This window comes from Heteronotia binoei, chromosome 11 (genome assembly GCF_032191835.1).
Source record: "Heteronotia binoei isolate CCM8104 ecotype False Entrance Well chromosome 11, APGP_CSIRO_Hbin_v1, whole genome shotgun sequence".
NCBI classification, from domain to species: domain Eukaryota; kingdom Metazoa; phylum Chordata; class Lepidosauria; order Squamata; family Gekkonidae; genus Heteronotia; species Heteronotia binoei.
In genome coordinates this window covers 77,327,176-77,349,172 of record NC_083233.1, presented here as the reverse complement: position 1 = coordinate 77,349,172, position 21,997 = coordinate 77,327,176, and the positions used below count along the sequence as shown (strand labels likewise).

Below are 21,997 nucleotides of genomic sequence, written 5' to 3'. Positions count from 1 at the left end.
AACTCTATATACTCAGGTGAACTTTTTACAGGGACAGACAAGGACACCTCCTGTCCTGAGTTAAGGACTCACCTTGTGGAACTTGCTCCTAAGTGAAAGGTGCTTGGTCACTCCACACCCAAAAAAGTAAAGGCTTTCTGATGTACAAATACTTTACCACAAAGGCTCATAGGAGGCTTGCAGGAGAAAATGTACCCTATTAAATGTAGTTAAATGTGTGCAGGCTTAAAAAAACACAACCCTATTTTGTATTTGTTTCAGATTTTATTTTGATCTTGTGTACTGGTTTTATATCAGGTTTGTATGCTCTTCATTTTAACACTGTATCAAGTAGGATATGGTAAGCATTTGAAGCAATACACTAAGAAAAGGCTTCTGAAAGATCCAAGTCTTTAAAAGCAAGCACCCTGATGTGTGGCTGGTGTTTTGTGAAATATTCCGCAGTAAATACGAACATATGAAGCTGCCTTATACTGAATCAGACCCTTGGTCCATCAAAGTCAGTATTGTCTTCTCAGACTGGCAGCGGCTCTCCAGGGTCTCAAGCTGATTTTTTTCACACCTATTTGCCTGGACCCTTTTTTGGAGATGCCAGGGATTGAACCTTCCCAAGCAGATGCTCTACCACTGAGTCACCGTCCCTGAAATATCAGCAACCAAAAGTGAATGCAGGGACAGTTCCAGCTTGTTGGTCGCTGGGAAGTGGGATTCACTTTGCAGTCTGCCATGAATTTTGAGATAATCAGCAGGTGATGATATCCAGGGACTCAACAGTCCCAGGGCTTTACTCCCACCCCCACTCTCCCACCCCCCAAAGCAGTGGCCTTAAGCTACTGAATTCACACTAAACAATCGGCAATAAAGCCAAACCCCTCTTAAGTACATGAGTCACTGGAAAAGTAGCAATGCCTAACAGTGCCCTCACTAGACTTTTGGGTGCCCTTTGCCAAGAGACCCTGTCTCTAAGTTAAAATGGAGGCAAGATTGGAGCGGAGATCCGGTTTCAAGTCTCGGATAAAATGTCTCACCTGATCAGCTCCTGAACTCAGCCGCTGCTGGGCAGATAATAAATAGACTGGTGGTGCGGTTGCAGCAGACTTACAGCAACCTCAGAGAGTTTTCAAGGCATGAGACTGACAGAGATGGTTTGCCATGGCCCGCCTGTTTGGTGTAGTGGTTAAGTGTGTGGACTCTTATCTGGGAGAGCCGGGTTTGATTCCCCACTCCTTCACTTGCACCTGCTGGAATGGCCTTGGGTCAGCCAGAGCTCTCTTATCTGGGAGAACCGGGTTTGATTCCCCACTCCTCCACTTACACCTGCTGGAATGGCCTTGTGTCAGCCAGAGATCTCTTATCTGGGAGAACCGGGTTTGATTCCCCACTCCTCCACTTGCACCTGCTGGAATGGCCTTGGGTCAGCCAGACCTCTCTTATCTGGGAGACCTGGGTTTGATTCCCCACTCCTCGACTTGCACCTGCTGGAATGGCCTTGGGTCAGCCAGAGCTCTCTTATCTGGGAGAACCGGGTTTGATTCCCCACTCCTCCACTTGCACCTGCTGGAATGGCCTTGGGTCAGCCAGAGCTCTCTTATCTGGGAGAACCGGGTTTGATTCCCCACTCCTCGATTTGCACCTGCTGGAATGGTCTTTGGTTAGCCTCACCTACCTCTCAGCCCCACCCTCCTCACAGAGTGTCTGTTGTGGGGGAGGACAGTAAAGGAGATTGTAAGCTGCTCTGAGATTCAGAGTGAAGGGCAGAGTATAAATCCAATATCACAGGGGTGGCCAACGGTAGCTCTCCAGATGTGTTTGCCTACAACTCCCATCAGCCCCAGCCAACAGCCATGCTGGCTGGGGCTGATGGGAGTTGTAGGCAAAAAACCTCTGGAGAGCTACCGTTGGCCACCCTTGCAATATCATCATCTTCTTCTGCCTCGGTGTAGAGATGCCCTTCCAAGAATGAACCAAGATTGAGCTAGCTTGGGCAATCCAGGTCAGGGCTAAAAGACATCAGAACACCTTCAGACTCCACCCTGACCTAGATAGCCCAGGCAAGTCTGATCTCGTCAGATCGCAGCAGCTAAGCAGGGCCAACTCCAGCAAGTACTTGGATGGGAGACCTCTTTGGAATACCAGAGTCAGGAGGCAGGGGCAGGCTTTATTCAGCCACCTCCCTGCATATCCTCCAGGCCCCCAGTAGGGGTCAGTCACCACAGGTTGCCATGATTTCCAGGTGCAGTCACACACCCACACAGACAAATACAAAACAGACACACACACAACACGAAAAACACCCTCAGACTCCCAATATGAAAACTGAGTGGCAGAGGTAGTTTTTTATTCCGTAAAGAGTTCATAAAATATCACTAAACCAAATTTTATATATACATACATACATATATATATATAGTGTGTGTGTGTGCGCGTTTCTTTTAAAGATTGCAAACAACCAAAGCTGCCCAAAAACACAGCAGCGTCAAAAATACCAAGAAAGTAATTAGGTGCTAAAGTGCTTGAGGTCATTTTAAAACCAAGTGCAACTTGAAAGATGAGAACAAACACCAGTTATTTAAAAAAAAAAAAAAAAGCAGCTCAGTTTTCAATCCATAGTCTAGAGTCCAGTGTCTCTTGTTTTTAAAGCATATTTATGGCTATATTTATGTGTTTGCTTGTTTTTAAAGCATATTTATGGCTTCCCCCACTCATTTCTGAGACGAGAAGACGACTGGTTCCCATTAGGTGGCACAAAATCGAACCTGAATCTGATTCTGGGTCCATTCTCTCACCGCTTTTGCTACAACACGACGAACAACGAACCAACCAAAGAGAGCAAATTCTGGCAACGGAGGCCTGATTGTCACATAAAAGCAAGTGATCTGGAATTAGTAGCTAGTCTATACCGTGACAGATGGTCAAGCAAACCTCACTGAAAGAAAAAGGGAGTTGGGGGTAAAAAAATGCTTTTATGCTAACTTATTTAAGCAGAGTTTGTGTACGAGATGTTCCTACCTCAATTGCTAACAGCTGACATCTGGATTTTAGGCATTCGAGAAGAGAATCCCGTACCACCTCTGGAAACAAAATTTTGAAACTAGGATTTCCTCACTGGCTGTGAAGGTGCCCTATTCACCCACCAATGAGAAGCAATTAAATGTTACAGACCTGCTTTTAAGTGTTCAAGTCGCAATTAAAAGCTGCTTCTCTTTTTAAGAGAGTGCTAAAATCCACCACCCCCCCCCCCAAAAAAAGATGCTTTGCAGATATCTGCCTCAGGGTTTCTTACTGTCAAAGTAACTGCTGCAAGCCAGGGAGGAAATCTATCAGGCCTTTGCCCCGCCCCCTTCAAGCCCCATTTTAATAATGGCGGTTCTGCATCTATTGGGTGACAGAGCATAAGTTTTTTTCAGAAAGGCGTAGTGGCTCTGGATGCGCAGTCCAAAAACTCCTTCAAGGCTTCTATTTTGTTCTGCAAGGAACATGTATCCTCTCTGGGAGTACCGCACCACACAAAGTTGTGTACTCTAAGCTAGATGTACCCACCAGTTTGGGGGCGGGGAAGGGAAATCTGGGTCTTGGGCTGTCAACGTTTTGGACGTGTCAAGAGCCAGGCAAAAAGTATATTTCGAAAGTACTTGAGGTGCCACTGAACATTCAACAGAAGTAGAAAGGGTGTCTACAGGCGCTAGCGTGATCTCACCTAGCAACTACCAGCTTAGGCCCTGGATCAGCACTGGTACTTTCTTAAGAGCCCGCGCGATCTGTCAAAAAGGTTTATCACCCTTTCCGTGTGATGCGTGTGCCTAAAATAACACACCTGTTTATAAATAACAGCAAGTTTTGCATGCGTGTTAGTAAGAGAAGAGAACTCATGGATTGCTCTGGGAATGGCTGACCCGCTGGTCCTCTTTCTGGTCAGCGGGGCTACGCCTGCCTGGAGCCATGGGCCCAAGGAAACTGAGAGTTTAAGACTTGTAAACAGAACTTGTCGCACAGAGAATCTCCGGAGACCCTGTGGTTAAAGAGGATTCCGCTTCCAGTGGGATTCTAACCAAACTCCTGAGTGTTTTTAACCTCTATATTCTATTAACAGCGTGACAGAGTTGGGACATTAAATCCGTAACTCCTCCACCCGTCCGATCTTTGGAGAATCTCTCCGGATGTCTGCCGGAGAATGCCTCCGGATGTCTGCCGGAGAATGCCTCCGGATGTCTACCGGAGAATGCCTCTGGATGTCTGCCGGAGAATGCCTCCGGATGTCTACCAAGCCGCCGTCCAGCTGAGAGCTGTCCTCCACGCCGGTTTCGTGGCCCAGGATCTGCCTCTGCACCAGCTTGTGATAAAGGCCCCCTTCTTCCATGAGCTGCTTGTGCGTCCCTTGCTGTACCACACGGCCCTTGTCGAGGACAATGATGCAGTGTGCCTTCTCCACAGTGCTCAGTCTGTGGGCTATGACCAGCACCGTGTGGTTTTGGACATCTCCATAAATAGCCTGCTGAATCTATTAAGAGGAAGAGAGTTAAAAAAAAAACAACAACAACTCAAAGCCAACAAGCAAACATTACAGTGTTAATTTTTTTCCCCGTTCACTTTTCCAGCCAGACCCACCCCGGAAGCCCGAAAGAGGTAACAGTATAGTTAACAAAATCAGCGTATTAAACCAGGTTTGTAAGCAGCCAGCAGTGCTCCCTCTAAGCCAGGGGGGTGTCAAACTCAGACCTTATGTCAAAGGCCAGATTTGACATAAATGAGACCTTGTCGGGCCGGGCCATGGGTGTCATGTGACGCCAGGTAGCAGAGATATAAACTTTACAAAGGACACAAACAAAATTAATTTTTTTTTAAATCTTAAAACAAAACATGCTCTAAACATTAACATTCATAGGTCTTAAAGGTGCTTTCTTTGTATCTCTCCCATGGGATCCAGGGAACTGGGCAAAGGAAGCTCTGGCTCTTTCCTTCCTTCCCCAGGGGACCAGGAGGGGAAGGAGCCTCAGCCAATAGAAGGAAGAGAGGCTTGGCTCAGTAGCTCTGCTGTGCGATTGAGAGAGCCTGGCAAAGCAAGCTCTGCTCCCCCCTTCCTCCCCAAGGGAGATGCCTCAGCCAATGGAGAAAATAAAGGCTTGGCTCTGTAGCTCTGTGTGATTGAGCAAGCCTTGGAAAGCAAGTTGTGATGCAGAAAGAAGCAAGAGAGAGGGTGAAGGAAGCAGACAACAGACAGGGCCTGATAGGAGCCCTCCAGGGGCCTGATTCTGCCCCTGGGCCGCATTGTTTGACACCCCTGCTTTACGCTGTGGAGTCTTGCGAGCAAAAAATTCTACGTTGTGAGCTGCTAGCATTAAAGTTGTGAGCTCCTGCATAAATTTGTTTGCTCCGGGGCCATCCGTCCTGAGCTAAGACAAAAAGATGTAAAAAAAAATGTGAGCTAGCTCACACTAACTGAGCTTAAAAGGAACACTGTTGGGGACCGCTGGTCTTGAAGGTTCTGTGCTACCTACACCCACGTTCTGTCTCAGCGCAAGGCAATTCCTTGTTAACTGTATCACCAGCATCCCAACCCCGCCCCCCAAACACACCACCTGCACCCCTCCTCACCGCGTGCTCGCTCTCTGCATCCAGGGCACTTGTGGCTTCGTCCAGGATAAGGATCGGTGGGTTTCGGATCAATGCTCTTGCAATAGCCACTCTCTGTTTCTGGCCACCGGAAAGCTGGGCTCCTTTTTCACCGGCTTCTGTTAAACGAAAGCAAGGGAAAGAAGACATCTCAACAACTCCAGTTTTGTGCGGTAGCTGAGCTGTGAGCTGGGATCTCCCCGGTTTAAAATGAAGATAGTTTCAGAGGGGAGCTGGGATTGGTCTGCAGCGGAACAGGTAGATCCGAGTCCAGTAGAGACTAACACGATCTCCGTCTTAAAGACTCGCACCCTGAAAATTGTGTTGGTTTCTACAGGACCGGTCTTGCTGATCTCTGCTGGGCTCGAATCTAGCTGCTCCACAGCAGGCCAACATGGCTACTCTCTGAAACTATCTGACAAAGGGTATCCCGAAAATCGTTCTCTAAAGTGCTCCTGGATTCAAATCTAGCTATCAGGTGAGCTACTTTCTCTAAGCTTCAGCTGAGGCCTTTTTTAACCAGTGATATGTGGATCACAATAGAAGAAGAAGAGGAGGAGGAAGAAGGAGAAGAAGGAGGAGGAGGAAAAGAATAAGAAGTAGTAGTGGATGCCTCTAGAGCAGGGGTGGCCAACAGTAGCTCTCCAGATTTTTTTTTTGCCTACAACTCCCATCAGCCTCAGACATTGGCCATGCCGGCTGGGGCTGATGGGAGTTGTAGGCAAAAAAAAAATCTAGAGAGCTACCGTTGGCCACCCCAAGCAGGCTATTCAGTACCTGTTTGGTAGCCATCTTGAAGTTCCGTGATAAATACGTGGGCATTGGCCTTCTGGGCGGCCTGAACAACCGACTCATAAGGGACAGACACCAAGCCGTAGGAGATGTTTTCTGCAATGGAGCGGGCAAACAGCACTGGCTCTTGGCTCACCAAGGAGATCTACAGAGAGAGAAACCACCAAACAGTTGTAATGTAATGATTAACGACAATGGCCCAAAGAGGCATCCGTTGTTTCCACTCAGATAGCTACTAAAAAAAGCCCTGCTTGAAATCCAGCAGACAGAGAAAGAAGAAGAAGACTGCAGATTTATACCCCGCCCTTCTCTCTGAATCAGAGACTCAGAGCGGCTTACTATCTCCTTTATCCTCCCCCCACCCACGACAGACACCCTGGGAGGTGGTTGGGGCTGAGAGGGCTCTCACAGCAGCTGCCCTTTCAAGGACAACAACTTCGAGAGCTATGGCTAACCCAAGGCCGTTCCAGCAGGTGCAAGCGGAGGAGTGGGGGATCAAACCCGGTTCTCCGAGATACGAATCCGTGCACTTCACCAAACTACATCACCCTGGGAGGTGGGTGGGGGGGATCCACCGTGCACTTCACCAAACTACGACACCCTGGGAGGTGGGTGGGGCTGAGAGGGCTCTCACAGCAGCTGCCCTCTCAAGGACAACAACTTCGAGAGCTATGGCTAACCCAAGGCCGTTCCAGCAGGGAATCAAACCCAGTTCTCCAAGATAAGAATCCATGCACTTCACCAAACTACATCACCCTGGGAGGTGGGTGGGGGGATCCACTGTGCACTTCACCAAACTACGACACCCTGGGAGAGTGGGTGGGGCTAAGAATCCGTGCACTTCACCAAACTATGACACCCTGGGAGAGTGGGTGGGGCTAAGAATCCGTGCACTTCACCAAACTATGACACCCTGGGAGAGTGGGTGGGGCTAAGAATCCGTGCACTTCACCAAACTATGACACCCTGGGAGGTGGGTGGGGCTGAGAGGGCTCTCACAGCAGCTGCCCTTTCAAGGACGAGATACGAATCCGTGCACTTCACCAAACTACATCACTACCTCAAACTGGCTCTTCACCACTACACCAAACTGGAAAAGGTGCCACGGAGGTTCCATGGATCAAATCTAAAGTCTGCCTGACTTCACATAGTCACCCCATCATGCACAAACCCAGAAGGAATTATCTACGGCGCTAAACTACCAAAGCCTTAGAAAGCTGATCCGTTTCACCTCTGGTTTCTCAGATTTTAGCAGGCATTTCAAAAGTCTCTGGGCAGCAATTTGAGGCTAGAAACTTGGCCTTGAGAACAAACAAATCGATCAAAGAGTCAAGCCAAGTCAAAGCATTCGGAGGCAAGGCTGCCTTACACCGTCGGTTCTTTATCGCCTGCTCTGACTGACAGCACGTCTCTGAGGTCTCAGACAGACCCCACCATCTATTCAACCCTGAAAATATATCAATGCAGGGCTTTTGTTGTAGAAAAAGCCCAGCAGGAACTCATTTGCATATTAGGCCACACACCCCCTGACATCACCATTGTTTCGGGCAGGACTTTTGTATAAAAAGTCCGGCAAGAACTAATTTGCATATTAGGCCACACACCCCTGACACCAAGCCAGACGGAACTGCGTTCCTGTGCGTTTCTGCTAAAAAAAAAAGCCTTGTATCAACATATGACGTTCCCAAGTTCAACCAGAAACACATATCGTTCAGTACTGCTTCCTCAGATGGGTAGTGGCTCTCTGGGGTTGCAGGCATAAAAAGGGCTTTCCCTGAGATTCTTGAACTGAAGATTATGCCACGGCCTGTCCTGTAATCTCCAGCCCCAAAGCGAAGAAGAAGAAGAAGAAGAAGAAGAAGAAGAAGAAGAAGAAGAAGAAGAAGAAGAAGAAGAAGAAGAAGAAGAAGAAGAAGAAGAAGAAGAAGAAGAAGAAGAAGAAGAAGAAGAAGAAGAAGAAGAAGAAGAAGAAGAAGAAGAAGAAGAAGAAGAAGAAGAAGAAGAAGAAGAAGAAGAAGGAGGAGAAGAAGAAGAATTGCGGATTTATACCCTGCCCTTCTCTCTGAATCAGAGACTCAGAGCGGCTTACAATCTCCTATATCTTCTCGCCACACAACAGAAGAAGAAGACGACTGCAGATTTATACCCCGCCCTTCTCTCTGAATTAGAGACTCAGAGCGGCTCACAATCTCCTATATCTTCTCCCCCCACAACAGACACCATGTGAGGTGAGTGGGGCTGAGAGGGCTCTCACAGTAGCTGCCCTTTCAAATTTTGTAAGGAAATAAATTAAATAAGTTTGTGCTTTTAATACATATTCTGCTCTGTGACCTGTTCCAATTACACGAACCCCAAAACCCAGCACAATGTTTTGCTAGAGGCAAAGAAGGGAAAGGAGATCTGCAGAACCCAGGAACCCTTGAAAATCTTAATTGAGCCGCCTGAAGGATCCTCTATGCCCTCAAGCTTATCTTGGCAGTCACAAGTACTGGAAACCTGTTTTTCTGCTCTCTAAAAGCAGCGAAGATCCCCAAAGAACTGGAATTCTGCAGTTCTAACACTACATTTGGAGCGTCTCCAGTACTGTGAGACCGGCAGGATGGGCTAGGATGGGATTATCGATGACCCGTACCGCGGAGTGCAGGTACTTGTGCTCGTACATGTGAATGGGCTGCCCGTCCAGCAGAACCTGTCCGTCTTGAAGTGGGTAGAAGTTCTCGAGGATGTTGACGCACGAACTCTTCCCGCTGCCAGACGGGCCCACCAGCGCAGTCACTTTCCCGGGGTAGAGAGTGAAAGAGACATTCTGCGAAATAAAAGATAACTTCTGAATGTCCAAAAAAAGAGAGAAAGGGTATGTTTTAGGCAGGGGCTTTTTTTGGTAGCAGGAACTCCTTTGCATATTAGGCCACATACCCCTGTTGTAGCCAATCCTCCTGCAGCTTATGGAAGGCCCTGTAAGCTCTTGGAGGAGCCCTGTAAGCTCTTGGAGGATTGGCTACATCAGGGAGGTGTGGCCTAATATGCAAAGGACTTCCTGCTACAAAAAAAAGCCCTGGTTTGGGGGGTTCTGCCCTGCCCTAGACGGCCCAGGCTAGCCTGATCTCATCAGATCTCAGAAGTCTAGGCAAGGTCAGTCCTGGTCAGCACCTGGAGGGGAGGCCCCCGAGAAAATCCCAGGTTGCTACATGCAGGTAGGCCAGGGGTGGCCAACGGTAGCTCTCCAGCTGTTTTTTGCCTACAACTCCCATCAGCCCCAGCCAGCATGGCTGATGGCTGGGGCTGATGGGAGTTGTAGGCAAAAAAACAGCTGGAGAGCTACCGTTGGCCACCCCTGAGGTAGGCGATGGGAAACCACCTCTGTTCGTCTTTTGCCTTGAAAATCCCTTGGAGATGCCATAAATTGGCCGAGACTTGAGGCACTTTTCACCACCAGTAGCTGCCTTGACTCAACAGGGTGGGCAGGCATCCTCAAAACTCCCCCCCCCACACCAAATATATCCTAAGTTTCTCTTGTTGCATTAAATATATTTAAGAAAAGAAGACTGCAGATTTAAACCCCGCCCTTCTCTCTGAATCAGAGACTCGGTGCGGCTCACAATCTCCTATGTCTTCTTCCTCCACAACAGACACCCTGTGAAGTGGTGTGGCTGAGAGAGCTCTGACAGAAGCTGCCCTTTCAAGGACAGCTCTGCGAGAGCTACGGCTGACCCAAGGCCATTCCAGCAGGTGCAAGTGGAGGAGTGGGGAATCAAACCCGGTTCTCCCAGATAAGAGTCTGCACACTTAACCACTATACCAAACTGAAATGAAAGCTGCCACAAAGGCACAAGCCTCTTTTATTTTGGAGGGACAATTCTCCACTGGGGCAAATCATTTACTGTGTGACACAGGCCAACGCCATGCTGGGAATTATTAGGAAGAGAACTGAAAACAAATCAGCCAGTATCATAATGCCCCTGTATAAATCGATGGTGTGGTCTCATTTGGAATACTGTGTGCAATTCTGGTCACCACACCTCAAAAAGGATATTATAGCATTGGGAAAAGTGCAGAAAAGGGCAACTAGACTGATTACAGGTTTGGAACACTTTCCCTATGAAGAAAGGTTAAAACGCTTGGGGCTCTTTAGCTTGGAGAAACATCAACTGCGGGGTGACATGATAGAGGTTTACAAGATTATGCATGGGATGGAGAAAGTAGAGAAAGAAGTACTTTTCTCCCTTTCTCACAATACAAGAACTCGTGGGCATTCAATGAAATTGCTGAGCAGTTGGGTTAGAACGGATAAAAGGAGGTACTTCTTCACCCAAAGGGTGATTAACATGTGGAATTCACTGCCACAGGAGGTGGCGGCGGCTACAAGCATAGCCAGCTTCAAGAGGGGGTTAGATAAAAATATGGAGCAGAGATCCATAAGTGGCTATTAGCCACAGTGTGTATATATATTGTTGGACTGGATGGGCCATTGGCCTGATCCAACATGGTGGCTTCTCTTGTGTGCTTATATGGGGTGATCTGCCTACAGCCCTTGCCATTGCTGGGATGGGGTGGGGGTGGAGAGTACACAAACAAGGAGGAACTCAGTGATTGGAGTGGATCAACATCTGGAGCAGGGGTCCATCAGTGGCTCTTAGCCACAGGGTATTGATGGAACTCTCTGTCGGGGGCAGTGATGTCTGTATTCTTGGTGCTGGGGGTGGGTAACAGTGGGAGAGTTTCTAGTGCCCTGGCCCCACTGATGGACCTCCTGATGGCGCCTGGGGTTTTTTTGGCCATTGTGTGACACAGAGTGCTGGATTGGATGGGCCATTGGTCTAATCCAACATTGCTTCTCTTATAGAATAAGAAGATGATGTTGGATTTATATCCTGCCCTATACTCTGAATCTCAGCATCTCAGAGCAATCACAACCTCCTTTACCTTCCCCCACATGCACACAACAGACACCCTCTGAGATAGGTGGGGCTGAGAGAGCTCTTACAGCAGCTGCCCTTTCAAGGACAACTCCTACAGGAGCTACGGCTGACCCAAGGCCATTCTAGCAGGTGCAAGTGAAGGAGTGGGGAATCAAACCCGGTTCTCCCAGATAAGAGCCTGTGCACTTAACCACTACACCAAACTGGCTCAAAGTGTTCTTAACGTTCTTAGAAAGTCCTTTTCCCACTTCCCGCTGTGATCTATAAGCCTCTACAAGAAAGGTCTGTTGTTTGGGACAAGAATTTGGTGCAGCTTAACGGAAGACTGTGAGAGAAGGAGCAACTCTGATTGAATTTCAATGGCCTCCTTGTCTTAAAGAGGGGGTACAGCCCAATCGGTCTGCGTCCCACACCAGGGCCGAGGGGAGCATCCCAAGCTTTCAGGCCACTACGATTAAAGCAATGTGGCAGCACTGAACCTTGAGCTCCCGGAAACCTGAATATTTCACCCTCTCTGAACCATCCTTCCATATGTGCTGGAATGAAGGAAGTACTTTTCTATCCAAAGGGTGATTAACTTGTGGAATTCACTGCCACAGGAGATGGTGGCAGCTACAAGCATAGATAGCTTCAAGAGGGGATTGGGTAAGCATATGGAGCAGAGGTCCCATCAGGGGTTCTTAGCCACAGCTTATCATTGGAACTCTCTGTCTGGGGCAAGTGATGCTCTGTCTTCAGGGTGCTTGTGGGGGGTGAGCAACAGTGGGAGGGCTTCTAGTGTCCTGGCTCCACTAGTGGACCTCCTGATGGCACCTGGATTTTGGCCACTGTGTGACACAGAGTGTTGGACTGGATGGGCCATTGGCTTGATCCAGCATGGCTTCTCATATGTTCTTATGTCTGGGGCGGTGATGGTCTGTATTCTTGGTGCTTGGGAGGGGTAACAGGGTGAAGGCTTCTAGTGTCCTGGCCCCACTGATGGACCTCGTGATGGCACTTGGTTTGTTTGTTTTGGCCACTGTGTGACACAGAGAATTGGACTGGATGGACCATTGGCCTGATCCAACACGGCTTCTCTTATGTGACATAGAGAGTTGGACTGGATGGGCCATTGGCCTGATCCAACATGGCTTCTCTTATGTTCTTATGTGACAAGGAGTGTTGGACAGGATGGGCCGTTGGCCTGATCCAACATGGCTTCTCTTATGTTCTTTTGTGACACAGAGTGTTGGACTGGATGGGCCATTGGCCTGATCCAGCACAGCTTCTCTTATGTGACACAGAGTGTTGGACTGGATGGGCCATTGACCTGATCCAACATGGCTTCTCTTATGTTCTTTTGTGACACAGAGTGTTGGACTGGAAGGGCCACTGGCCTGATCCAACAGGGCTTCTCTTATGTTCTTATGTGACACAGAATGTTGGACTGGATGGGCCATTGGCCTGATCCAACAGGGCTTCTCTTATGTTCTTATGTGACACAGAGTGTTGGACTGGATGGGCCATTGGCCTGATCCAGCATGGCTTCTCTTATGTTCTTATGTGACACAGAGTGTTAGACTGGATGGGCCATTGGCCTGATCCAACAGGGCTTCTCTTATGTTCTTATGTGACACAGAGTGTTGGACTGGATGGGCCATTGGCCTGATCCAGCATGGCTTCTCTTATGTTCTTATGTGACACAGAATGTTGGACTGGATGGGCCATTGGCCTGATCCAACAGGGCTTCTCTTATGTTCTTATGTGACACAGAGTGTTGGACTGGATGGGCCATTGGCCTGATCCAGCATGGCTTCTCTTATGTTCTTATGTGACACAGAGTGTTGGACTGGAGGGGCCATTGGCCTGATCCAACATGGCTTCTCTGATGTTCTTAATGAGCTCACCTGCAGGACCTGGGTTGACGGTCGGGTACGGTAAGCGAAGGTGACGTTCTTGAACTCCACTCTGCCTTCCAGCTGGCTGGGAGCTAAGGTCCCATCACTGAGCATGGTTGGCTCACGGTCGATGAATTCGAACACTTTCTCTGCAGCGCCGACTCCCTGCATCAGCCCGCTGTAGACAGAGCCGATGGACTTTAGGAACAAAGAAGGGGAGGATGTTAAAATCTCTCTGTGCAAGCTCCAGTCGTTTCCGACTCTTGGGGTGACGTCGCATCGTGACATTTTCTCGGCAGACTTTTTTACGGGGTGGTTTGCCATTGCCTTCCCCAGTCATCTACCCTTTCCCCCCAGCAAGCCGCGGACTCATTTTACTAACCTCAGAAGGATGGAAGGCTGAGTCAGCCTTGAGCCGGCTACCTGAACCCAGCTTCCACCGTGATCAAACTCAGGTCGTGAGCAGAGCTTGGACTGCAGTACTGCAGCTTACCAATCTGTGCCACGGGGCTTTTCAACAACATCTGCAAACTGTTGTAGACTTTCTAGGCTGTGTGGCTGTGGTCTTGGAATTGTGAGACCGGACGTTTCACCAACAACTGTGACTGGCGTCCTCAGAGGTGTAACCCAGAAATCTAGAATTCTCTCCGGTTATTTGACCCAGAGAGAACTCCAGTTTTCTGGGTTACACTTCTGAGGATGCCAGTCACAGTTGCTGGTGAAACGTCCGGTCTCACAATGCCAAGACCACGGCCACGCAGCCCGGAAAATCTACAACAGCCAATGGACTCCGGCTGTGAAAGTCTTTGACAAAATATTCATAAACACAGCCAAATTTCACCATCCCAAAAACATGTAGTTCTGTTGAAAGATACTTTGCAAACGTTAGGCAGCTGCAGTCACGACACACGCAAAAGCCCTGCTGGATCAGACCAAAGGTTTCTAGAGTCCAGCATTCAGCTTCCCATGGTGGCAGACAAAATACTCCCGGACAGTCCATAAACGATGGCACGTAAGCCAAAACCTGTTGTTGCCCCCTAGCAAACTGGTACCCGGAAGTATACTGCCCGGCCCCCCCTCACTTTTGACCAGGGGTGGCCAAACTTGCCTAAAGAACCACATGGAATAAACATCGGATGTTTGAGAGCCACAAGACATGAACGTCAGATGTTTGAGGGAGGAAGAAAGGGAGAGAGGGAGGGAGAAAATAAAGTAACTTTAAATGCATTCTCCAAGCTGCCAACTGGCTTGGCTTGGAGAAGGGATTTAAAGAGACCCAACAGTATGGTGGGGGCTTCAAGAGCCACACAATATGTGTGAAAGACCCACAATTGGCTCCCGGGCCACAGTTTGGCCACCCCTGCATTTGACCTTTAGGAGGCAGTTGGGAGATGGTTTTATTTAGGACTCCATTTTGGAGGGCCCTCTCTTGTATACCCACCAATCAAAGAAGCTCATTTGGTGGGTACAAGAGAGAGGGCCTTTTGGGTGGCAGCCCCCAGAACTATGAGCAACCTTCCCAGGGAGGTGTGCCTGGCCCCGCCCCTCACTTTTGACCATTAGGAGGCAGTTGGAGATGGTTTTATTTAGGTCTCCATTTGATTAAGTTTACTAGCATTCCCATCTGTGACTTCAAATTTTGGTCTTTATGTTATTTTGTATGTATTTTACCCATATTGTAAGCTGCCTTGACCTCCCTGGGAAGAAAGGGGTCTAAAAATGCTTTCAATTAATTATATCCATTGGTGGACGTCTAACTCATGAATTTGCCTAAACCTACTTTAAAGCCTGTCTAAACTTGAGACTATTTCTTTTTTTTTATTAAAACAATTTTATTGGTAACATATGGTAATAAATCTATATCTTACATCTTTAAAAACTTCTTTTATCTACCCCATATATTACTTTCTACCCACCCCTCCCCCCGTTACTTGACCCCGCCAGTGTTATTTACTAAAAAGCAAATATTTAAAGGAGCCCTTAACTATTAAAACAAAAATTTATATTCTTCTCCTTTATAAAACTTAATCATTATCAAAAATTGTCCAATGTCCTTTTATTTTCCACTCTTTTTCTACATATCTTCTAAACTTTTTCCACTCTGTCCTAAAAACTTCCAAATCATAGTCTCTTAATATTCTTGTTAATTTGTCCATTTCACTCCATGTCATAACTTTTATAATCCAATCCCATTTCTCTGGTATTTTTTCTTGCTTCCACAACTGCGCATACAATGTCCTAGCAAGCTGAGAGCAAGTACCAGATTAAAGTTCTATCTTCTTTTGGAAATTTTTCCATTTGTAATCCCAACAAAAAAGTCTCTGCAACTTTATTAAACTCATATCCCAAGATCTTAGAAATCTCTTGCTGAATCATCTGCCAAAATATTTTAGCTCTTTCACAAGTCCACCACATATGGTAGAAAGAACCTTCATGCTTTTTGAGACTATTCCTGTTATCAAGTTTCCGCAAGTTAACTGTATGTTGCTTGAATACCCTTCAGGTTTAGAAAAGGAAATCTCAAAGGGATAACAGCAAGAAAAGTCTGGTTGATGTGAACATTGCCCAGGGCTTTTCTGGTAGAAAAGGCCCAGCAGGAACTCTTTTGCATATTAGGCCACCCCCCCCCCGACATCAACATTGTTTCACACAGGGCTTCTTTTGTAGAAAAATCCAATAGGGACTCATTTGCATATTAGGCCACACCTCCTGATGCCTAACCAGCCGGAACTGCATTCCTGCTCAAAAAAAGCCCTGAATTACCCAAACTTAACCTGGGTACTCCTTCTCCTGCATATCCTCTTTTCTCCACTCGGATCTGAAGAGGAGGATTTCCTCTGTATTGTCCAAGGAAAACCAATCAGGATGCGGAACAAATCCTTTCTGCCTCTAGTGATGCAGAGCGGGAGTGGCCAGTAGCTCTCCAGATGTTTTTTTGCCTACAACTTCCAGCCCCAGCCAGCATGGCAAATGGCTGGGGCTGATGGGAGTTGTAGGCAAAAAACATCTGGAGAGCCACCGTTGGCCACCCTTGATGTAGAGCATACCTTCCTGAACCCTTGTCTCTGGAATGGCATCAGACTACTTCTTGGCATCAGACTACTTCTCTTTCCAGGCATAAATACTTATTTTTGATTTTTTTGAAAAAAAAAATCAATTGCTTATCATTTTCCCTCACTATCCAAGGCACAAGGCTCCCCCCTCCCTCAAGATTAAATATTGTTTCATAGACAGTGTCAGGGCTTTTTTTGGTAGCAGGAACTCCTTTGCATATTAGGCCACACCCCACCCCCTGATGTACTGTAGCCAATCCTCCTGGAGCTTAGAGGGCTCTTAGTACAGGTCCTTCATCAGGGGATGTGGCCTTTACAAATTAGGCCACACCCTCTGATGTAGCCAATCCTCCAAGAGTTTACAGGGCTCTTAGTACACAGCCAGTATTGGCGCGGTAGTTAAGTGAACGGACTTTAACTGAGAGAACTGGGTTTGATTCCCCACTCCTCCACTTACAGCTGCTGGAATGGCCTTGGGTCAGCCGTAGCTCTTGCAGAGTTGTCCTTGAAAGGGCAGCTTCAGGGAGAGCCCTCTCAGCCCCACCCACCTCACAGGGTGTCTGTTGTGGAGGGAGAAGATATAGGAGATTGTAAACTGCTCTGAGTCTCTGATTCAGAGAGAAAGGCGGGGTATAAATCTGCAGTCTTCTTCTGCTGTAAGCTCCAGGAGGATTGGCTACATCAGGGGGTGTGTGGTCTAATATGCAAAGGAGTTCCTGCTACAGAAAACCCCCCCCCTGGATAGTACAGACTGCGGTGTGACAATTTTTAAATGCCGCTCATTCACAGTTTTAATAGGAAGACACTTCACATATTGCTCAACAACACATTAACGGGAATATCGAAGGCTTAAACCGGCTTGGAGCCCCTGTCCAAGCTGAAGAGACATCAGCTCCAGACCTGGAGACTTATTCTCCAAAGCTAGCGTTACCGGAGAATGACAGAGAATTTGAGAGAACTGGAACTCGACAGCGATCCGATACGACAGTTTCTCTCGGGATGCAGAGGCTCGCAGCTTGAGGGAACTTGCCTCCATGCAGTCTCCCAAGACGAATTCATAAATAATGAAGGATATCAGATTCCCGCTGGTCATCCGGTCAGAGATCACCAGGTGGCCGCCGTAGTAGAGGATGCTGACTTGGACGACGAGGAGCGTCAGCTGAAAACAGATACAGACGCTCAGGCTCAACGAGGACTGAGGGTTTCTGGGACACGAGAACGCCCTTAAAACAGCAGCAACGCTTCCCCCCATCGAACAACAATGTTGTTCCTGGCAACTAATGAGCTGAAACAGGCAAGATTTGAGGAACACCCATTGGGCTGATTAGAGCAGAAACGCTTGATGGAAAGGCTGAAGAGTCTGGGACTTTTCAGTTTAGAGAAGAGACAACTAAGGGGGGACATGCAGGGCCTGCTCTATAGGGCATAGCACCCCAGGCAGCCTCACTGCCCACCCCCTCCCCCGCCACATCCTCCTCCCTCCCTATCTATTTTAATGTCTGGGACGGCAGTAAAGCACCGCTTTCTGGGCTCTTGAAAGGCCTCCCCACGTCCTTACCACTGCTGCTGATTGGGAGCATGCCGGAGGGGCGGCATAGGAGCTGCCAGCCTCTGGCACAGTTTTACACACCGATCAGCTGATCAGTGGGAGGGGGGCTTTCCAGAATGCGGCACTTTACCGCGGTTCCAGGCATTAGAGAGGAAGGGAGGGAGGAGGCGGCTGGGGAGGCAAATAGGCCTAGAGAGCAAGGCGGGGAGGCAGGCTGAATTTGGCGCCCTCACCCTGCTGGCGCCCTAGGCAATTGCCTGGTTTGCCTAGTGCAATACAGTAACAAGTAACAACCAGAGGATACACAGTAGAGAACAGTACAAAAATGAAGTAATCTGTGTAGCACATGTACATGTACATTCAGGAAAACTTCAGTGTTCATTTAAAGGTACAGTAATGTTAATAGGTTATACAAATTTCACTGATAACAAAATACACGATACAAGTGGTAAAAATCAATTCCACGCAATAGTCCTCATGTGAATCCTAGGATATCAGTTTCACAGTTGTCAAGAACAGACTTGCAAAGTAGTCCTCCCAGAGTGTCAGTCACTGGAGAAAAAGGCCTCAGACGGAACGGAGACTGGTTTCGGCTGCACGCCTTTGTCAGTCACACATCTCTTAGCATTTTACTGCTTAGCGGCTCCTCCTGACGCAACATAAAATAGCTAATGTCAAACTCTGTCCTTCTTACAAAAAATCAACCGTACCATTATCCAACTACTCACCTAAAGCATCGTATCTTATGGGGACTCCAGTCTAATTATTTCTGCTTTCAAAGTTTCTCAGCTGGAAATGTCCCTCTGTTGAAACTTACTAGTACGTACGTACAAGAATACGTGAGCACTGGTCTCATCTGAAAAAATCAAAAAACAGAGGCTCCCCTCTGCCAACATTTTAGTGATGCCCATCATTCCCCTAACGATTTCTTTTTCAGTGTTGGAAAAATTTGATGCCAACCCTTTTGTACGAACAGATATTCAGGAACACTTACTTAAACGTGAGTGTTACTGGATACATAAGTTAATGACAATGATGCCAATGGGACTTAATCAGAGTTTTGACTTAGCGGTATTTTTGTAAAGTATAGTGCTGGGTTCTATTAATATTTGAAGTATATTAACTCTTTTGTCATTATAATGATGTGATAAGAAACTGTAACAAGGAAATTATCTTGTGTTTGTAAAAGACCATGTTATATTGTTGGTTGTTATATGAGAAAGTGTAACAAAAAAATTGTACCTCTTTAAAACAAAGTAAACAGGTACAGCTGCAACCATTTGAGTATGTAACCTTTAAGAAGGGTGATGTTAGTAAGCTTCAACAGAGGGACGTTTCCAGCTGAGAAATTTTGATGCAAGTTCAAAATTCAAGTTCACGCTAAGAGATGTGCGATTGACAAAGAAGTGCAGCTGAAACCGGTCTCCGTTCCGTCTGAGGCCTTTTTCTCCAGTGACTGACGCTCTGGGAGGACCACTTTACAAGTCTGTTCTTGACAACTGTGAAACTGATGTCCTAGGATTCACATGAGGACTATTGTGTGGAATTGATTTTTACCACTTGTATCGTGTATTTTGTTATCAGTGAAATTTGTATAACCTATTAACGTTACTGTACCTTTAAACGAACACTGATAAAGTATGACGTTTTCCTGAATGTACATGTGGTACACAGATTACTTCATTTTTGTACTGGTTTGCCTAGAGGGCAAGCTGGCCCTGGGGACATGATAGAGGCTTATAAAATTATGCAAAGGGCAGAGAGTTGCCAAAGAGAACTTTTTCTCCCTCTCCCAAACTACTAGAACTCGAGGGCATCTAATGGAGCTGACAGGCGGGCAGCAGATTAAGGATGGACAAAAGGAAATACTTCTTTACAGAGAGTGATTAAAATGTGAAATTCGCTGCCAGAAAATGTAGTGATTGCCACAGGAACAGGCAAGGCCTTAAGACAAGCAATAACTGTGATCAAAAACAACTAAACCAAAAATATACAAAATGCAATTCTATTAATAGATCTCAGTCTTCATACAAGATTCCAGTTCAAAATCCCAATAATATGAGGTCTATGTAAGTGTTCATCAATTTTAACAAAATCTTAACTCCATCCAGCTTTCACATGGAGAAGGTCTTCCTTTCAGCTCTTCTTCCACTCTTCCTATAAACTGCTTTTACAGTCCAAACTTTAAATAAAGCTTATGCAAAATTTGACATGATGTGATGCTTAATTAATTTCATAAATAGAAGCGTAGACCCGGGATACTGAGCCTCTGACAGTACTGTCGAGTAAATCACAAAGAATTTTCTCCAAAAAAGTGCTTGAGACTTGACTATCCTAATTGGGATGAGAGTGTTGGACTGGAGGGGTCACTGGCCTGATCCAATAGGGATTCTCTTATGTTCTTATGTGACACAGAGTGTTGGACTGGAGGGGCCATTGGCCTGATCCAACATGGCTGCTCTTGTGTTCTTCTGTGACACAGAGTGTTGGACTGGATGGGCCATTGGCCTGATCTAACATGGCTTCTCTTATGTTCTTATGTGACACAGAGTGTTGGACTGGATGGGCCACTGGCCTGATCCAACATGGCTTTTCTTATGTTCTTATGTGATGCAGAGTGTTGGATTGGATGGGCCACTGGCCTGATCCAACATGATTTCTCTTATGTGACGCAGAGTGTTGGACTGGATGGGCCACTGGCCTGATCCAACATGGCTTCTCTTATGTTCTTATGTGACACAGAGTGTTGGACTGGATGGGCCATTGGCCTGATCCAACATGGCTTCTCTTAGGTTCTTATGTTCTTACCCCGTTGGACCAGACGTAGTAGGTGTACGCCAAGGCCTCTTTTTTGTTGAGTTTGTAGACTTGCTGCAGCTTGTCCTGATAGACATTGGCCTCCACCTCCTCGTTGGAAAAGCTGCGGACGGTCTTCATGGCAGAAATGGTCTCTTCAGCAGTGTTGTTGGCTTTTGCCAGAGCGTTCTGAACCTCCTTGGAAAGTTTCTGAACGGGGAAAAAGAAGCGGGTGGGGGGGGAGAGAAGAACACCACAGGGAGGAAGACTGTTGAGGAACTGAGGCATTGAATGCTCCTATTTCAGTGTTTCCTGAGCCTTCTGCAACAGCGTTTGAGCAATGCCTGCAGTTCTTGCCACTGAATACACACACTTTGTATACTCTTTTGCAATGTGTGATTCTTGAGAAGAGACCCGAAAGTTCAGCGACCCACCAAGAAGGTGTCTGCAGCCAGATATGTTACGTTGACTGGAGAATTTATTTTTAGTGTTGCCTGTTGTATTTTTCAAGTCTGGCTATAACTCTGGCTCAAATGTAGAGCATGCTGGGTAGAACCAAAGTGTAACCAAATGCTGCTAGCAAATCCTCTCCTGTTCCCCCCTCCCTCCTCTTACAGAATATCCCTGCTTTGAAATGGTGATGTGTGAAAAGTCTTATCTGAGCCTTCTCAGCCTAGGCTCGGGGGAGAGGAAGGAGCCTGGGAGCATCAAGGCCAACTGGGCCTCTAATCAACATGAGAATGTATTTGTAACATCTATGTGTGAATGTCCTCTGCACAATTCCCCTACCCGTAGGAATCCCTTTGAAGTATGCCTTATATGCAATGTATCTACTGTATCTCCTTTAGTCTTTTCAAGCCTTGGCTTAAGCCACAAGTATTCAATATCAATAAAATAGTTTCTTTGTACCTACATCGACTCATCATTGAATCTGCAGACTTGACAGTATTTTGGGATGGATGCTGGCAAAGAGAAGAGCCATGACGTAGTTCAGGGGACCAAAAACACAAGTTACACAGGGAAAAGGAAGAAACAAGCATGTCGAGGCAGAGTAGGGTGAAAAGAAGAGAACACTGAGTGGGGTGGGATGCTTTCCCCCTGTACCTGCTATTTCACACACACGTGCGCGCACATACACACACACAACAGGATTTTTGTCTTTGAAAAAATGGTATTGGTTGTATCTCTATAGCAGGGGTGCCCAAACTTGCTTAATGTAAGACCCACATAGAATGAATGTCAGATGTTCGAAAGCAAGCAGGCAGGCAGGCTGGCAAATAGATGGGAGAAGGAGGAGGGGAGAGAGGTGGAAAGAAAGCAACTTTAAATGCATTCTCCAAGTGCTGTCTGGCTTGGCAATATGATTTAAAGAGACAAAGGCCTTCTCCAAGCCGGCAGACG

The 21,997-nt window shown here is 47.1% G+C and overlaps 1 protein-coding gene across 1 annotated transcript in view; it reads right to left on the bottom strand.

Moving 5' to 3' along the window:
* Nucleotides 1-2,317: 2,317 nt before the first annotated feature.
* The window catches only part of ABCB9 (ATP binding cassette subfamily B member 9), a 53,889-nt gene continuing 34,209 nt past the window's right edge, over nucleotides 2,318-21,997 (bottom strand). The window contains exons 6-12 of the mRNA XM_060249851.1: nucleotides 20,609-20,806; nucleotides 17,282-17,410; nucleotides 13,208-13,396; nucleotides 9,035-9,208; nucleotides 6,388-6,547; nucleotides 5,593-5,729; nucleotides 2,318-4,498 (exon numbers count right to left, since the gene is read on the bottom strand). Of these exons, the coding sequence (XP_060105834.1) occupies nucleotides 4,109-4,498; nucleotides 5,593-5,729; nucleotides 6,388-6,547; nucleotides 9,035-9,208; nucleotides 13,208-13,396; nucleotides 17,282-17,410; nucleotides 20,609-20,806 (1,377 nt within the window). The 3' untranslated portion in view covers nucleotides 2,318-4,108. The remainder of the gene's footprint in view (nucleotides 4,499-5,592; nucleotides 5,730-6,387; nucleotides 6,548-9,034; nucleotides 9,209-13,207; nucleotides 13,397-17,281; nucleotides 17,411-20,608; nucleotides 20,807-21,997) is intronic.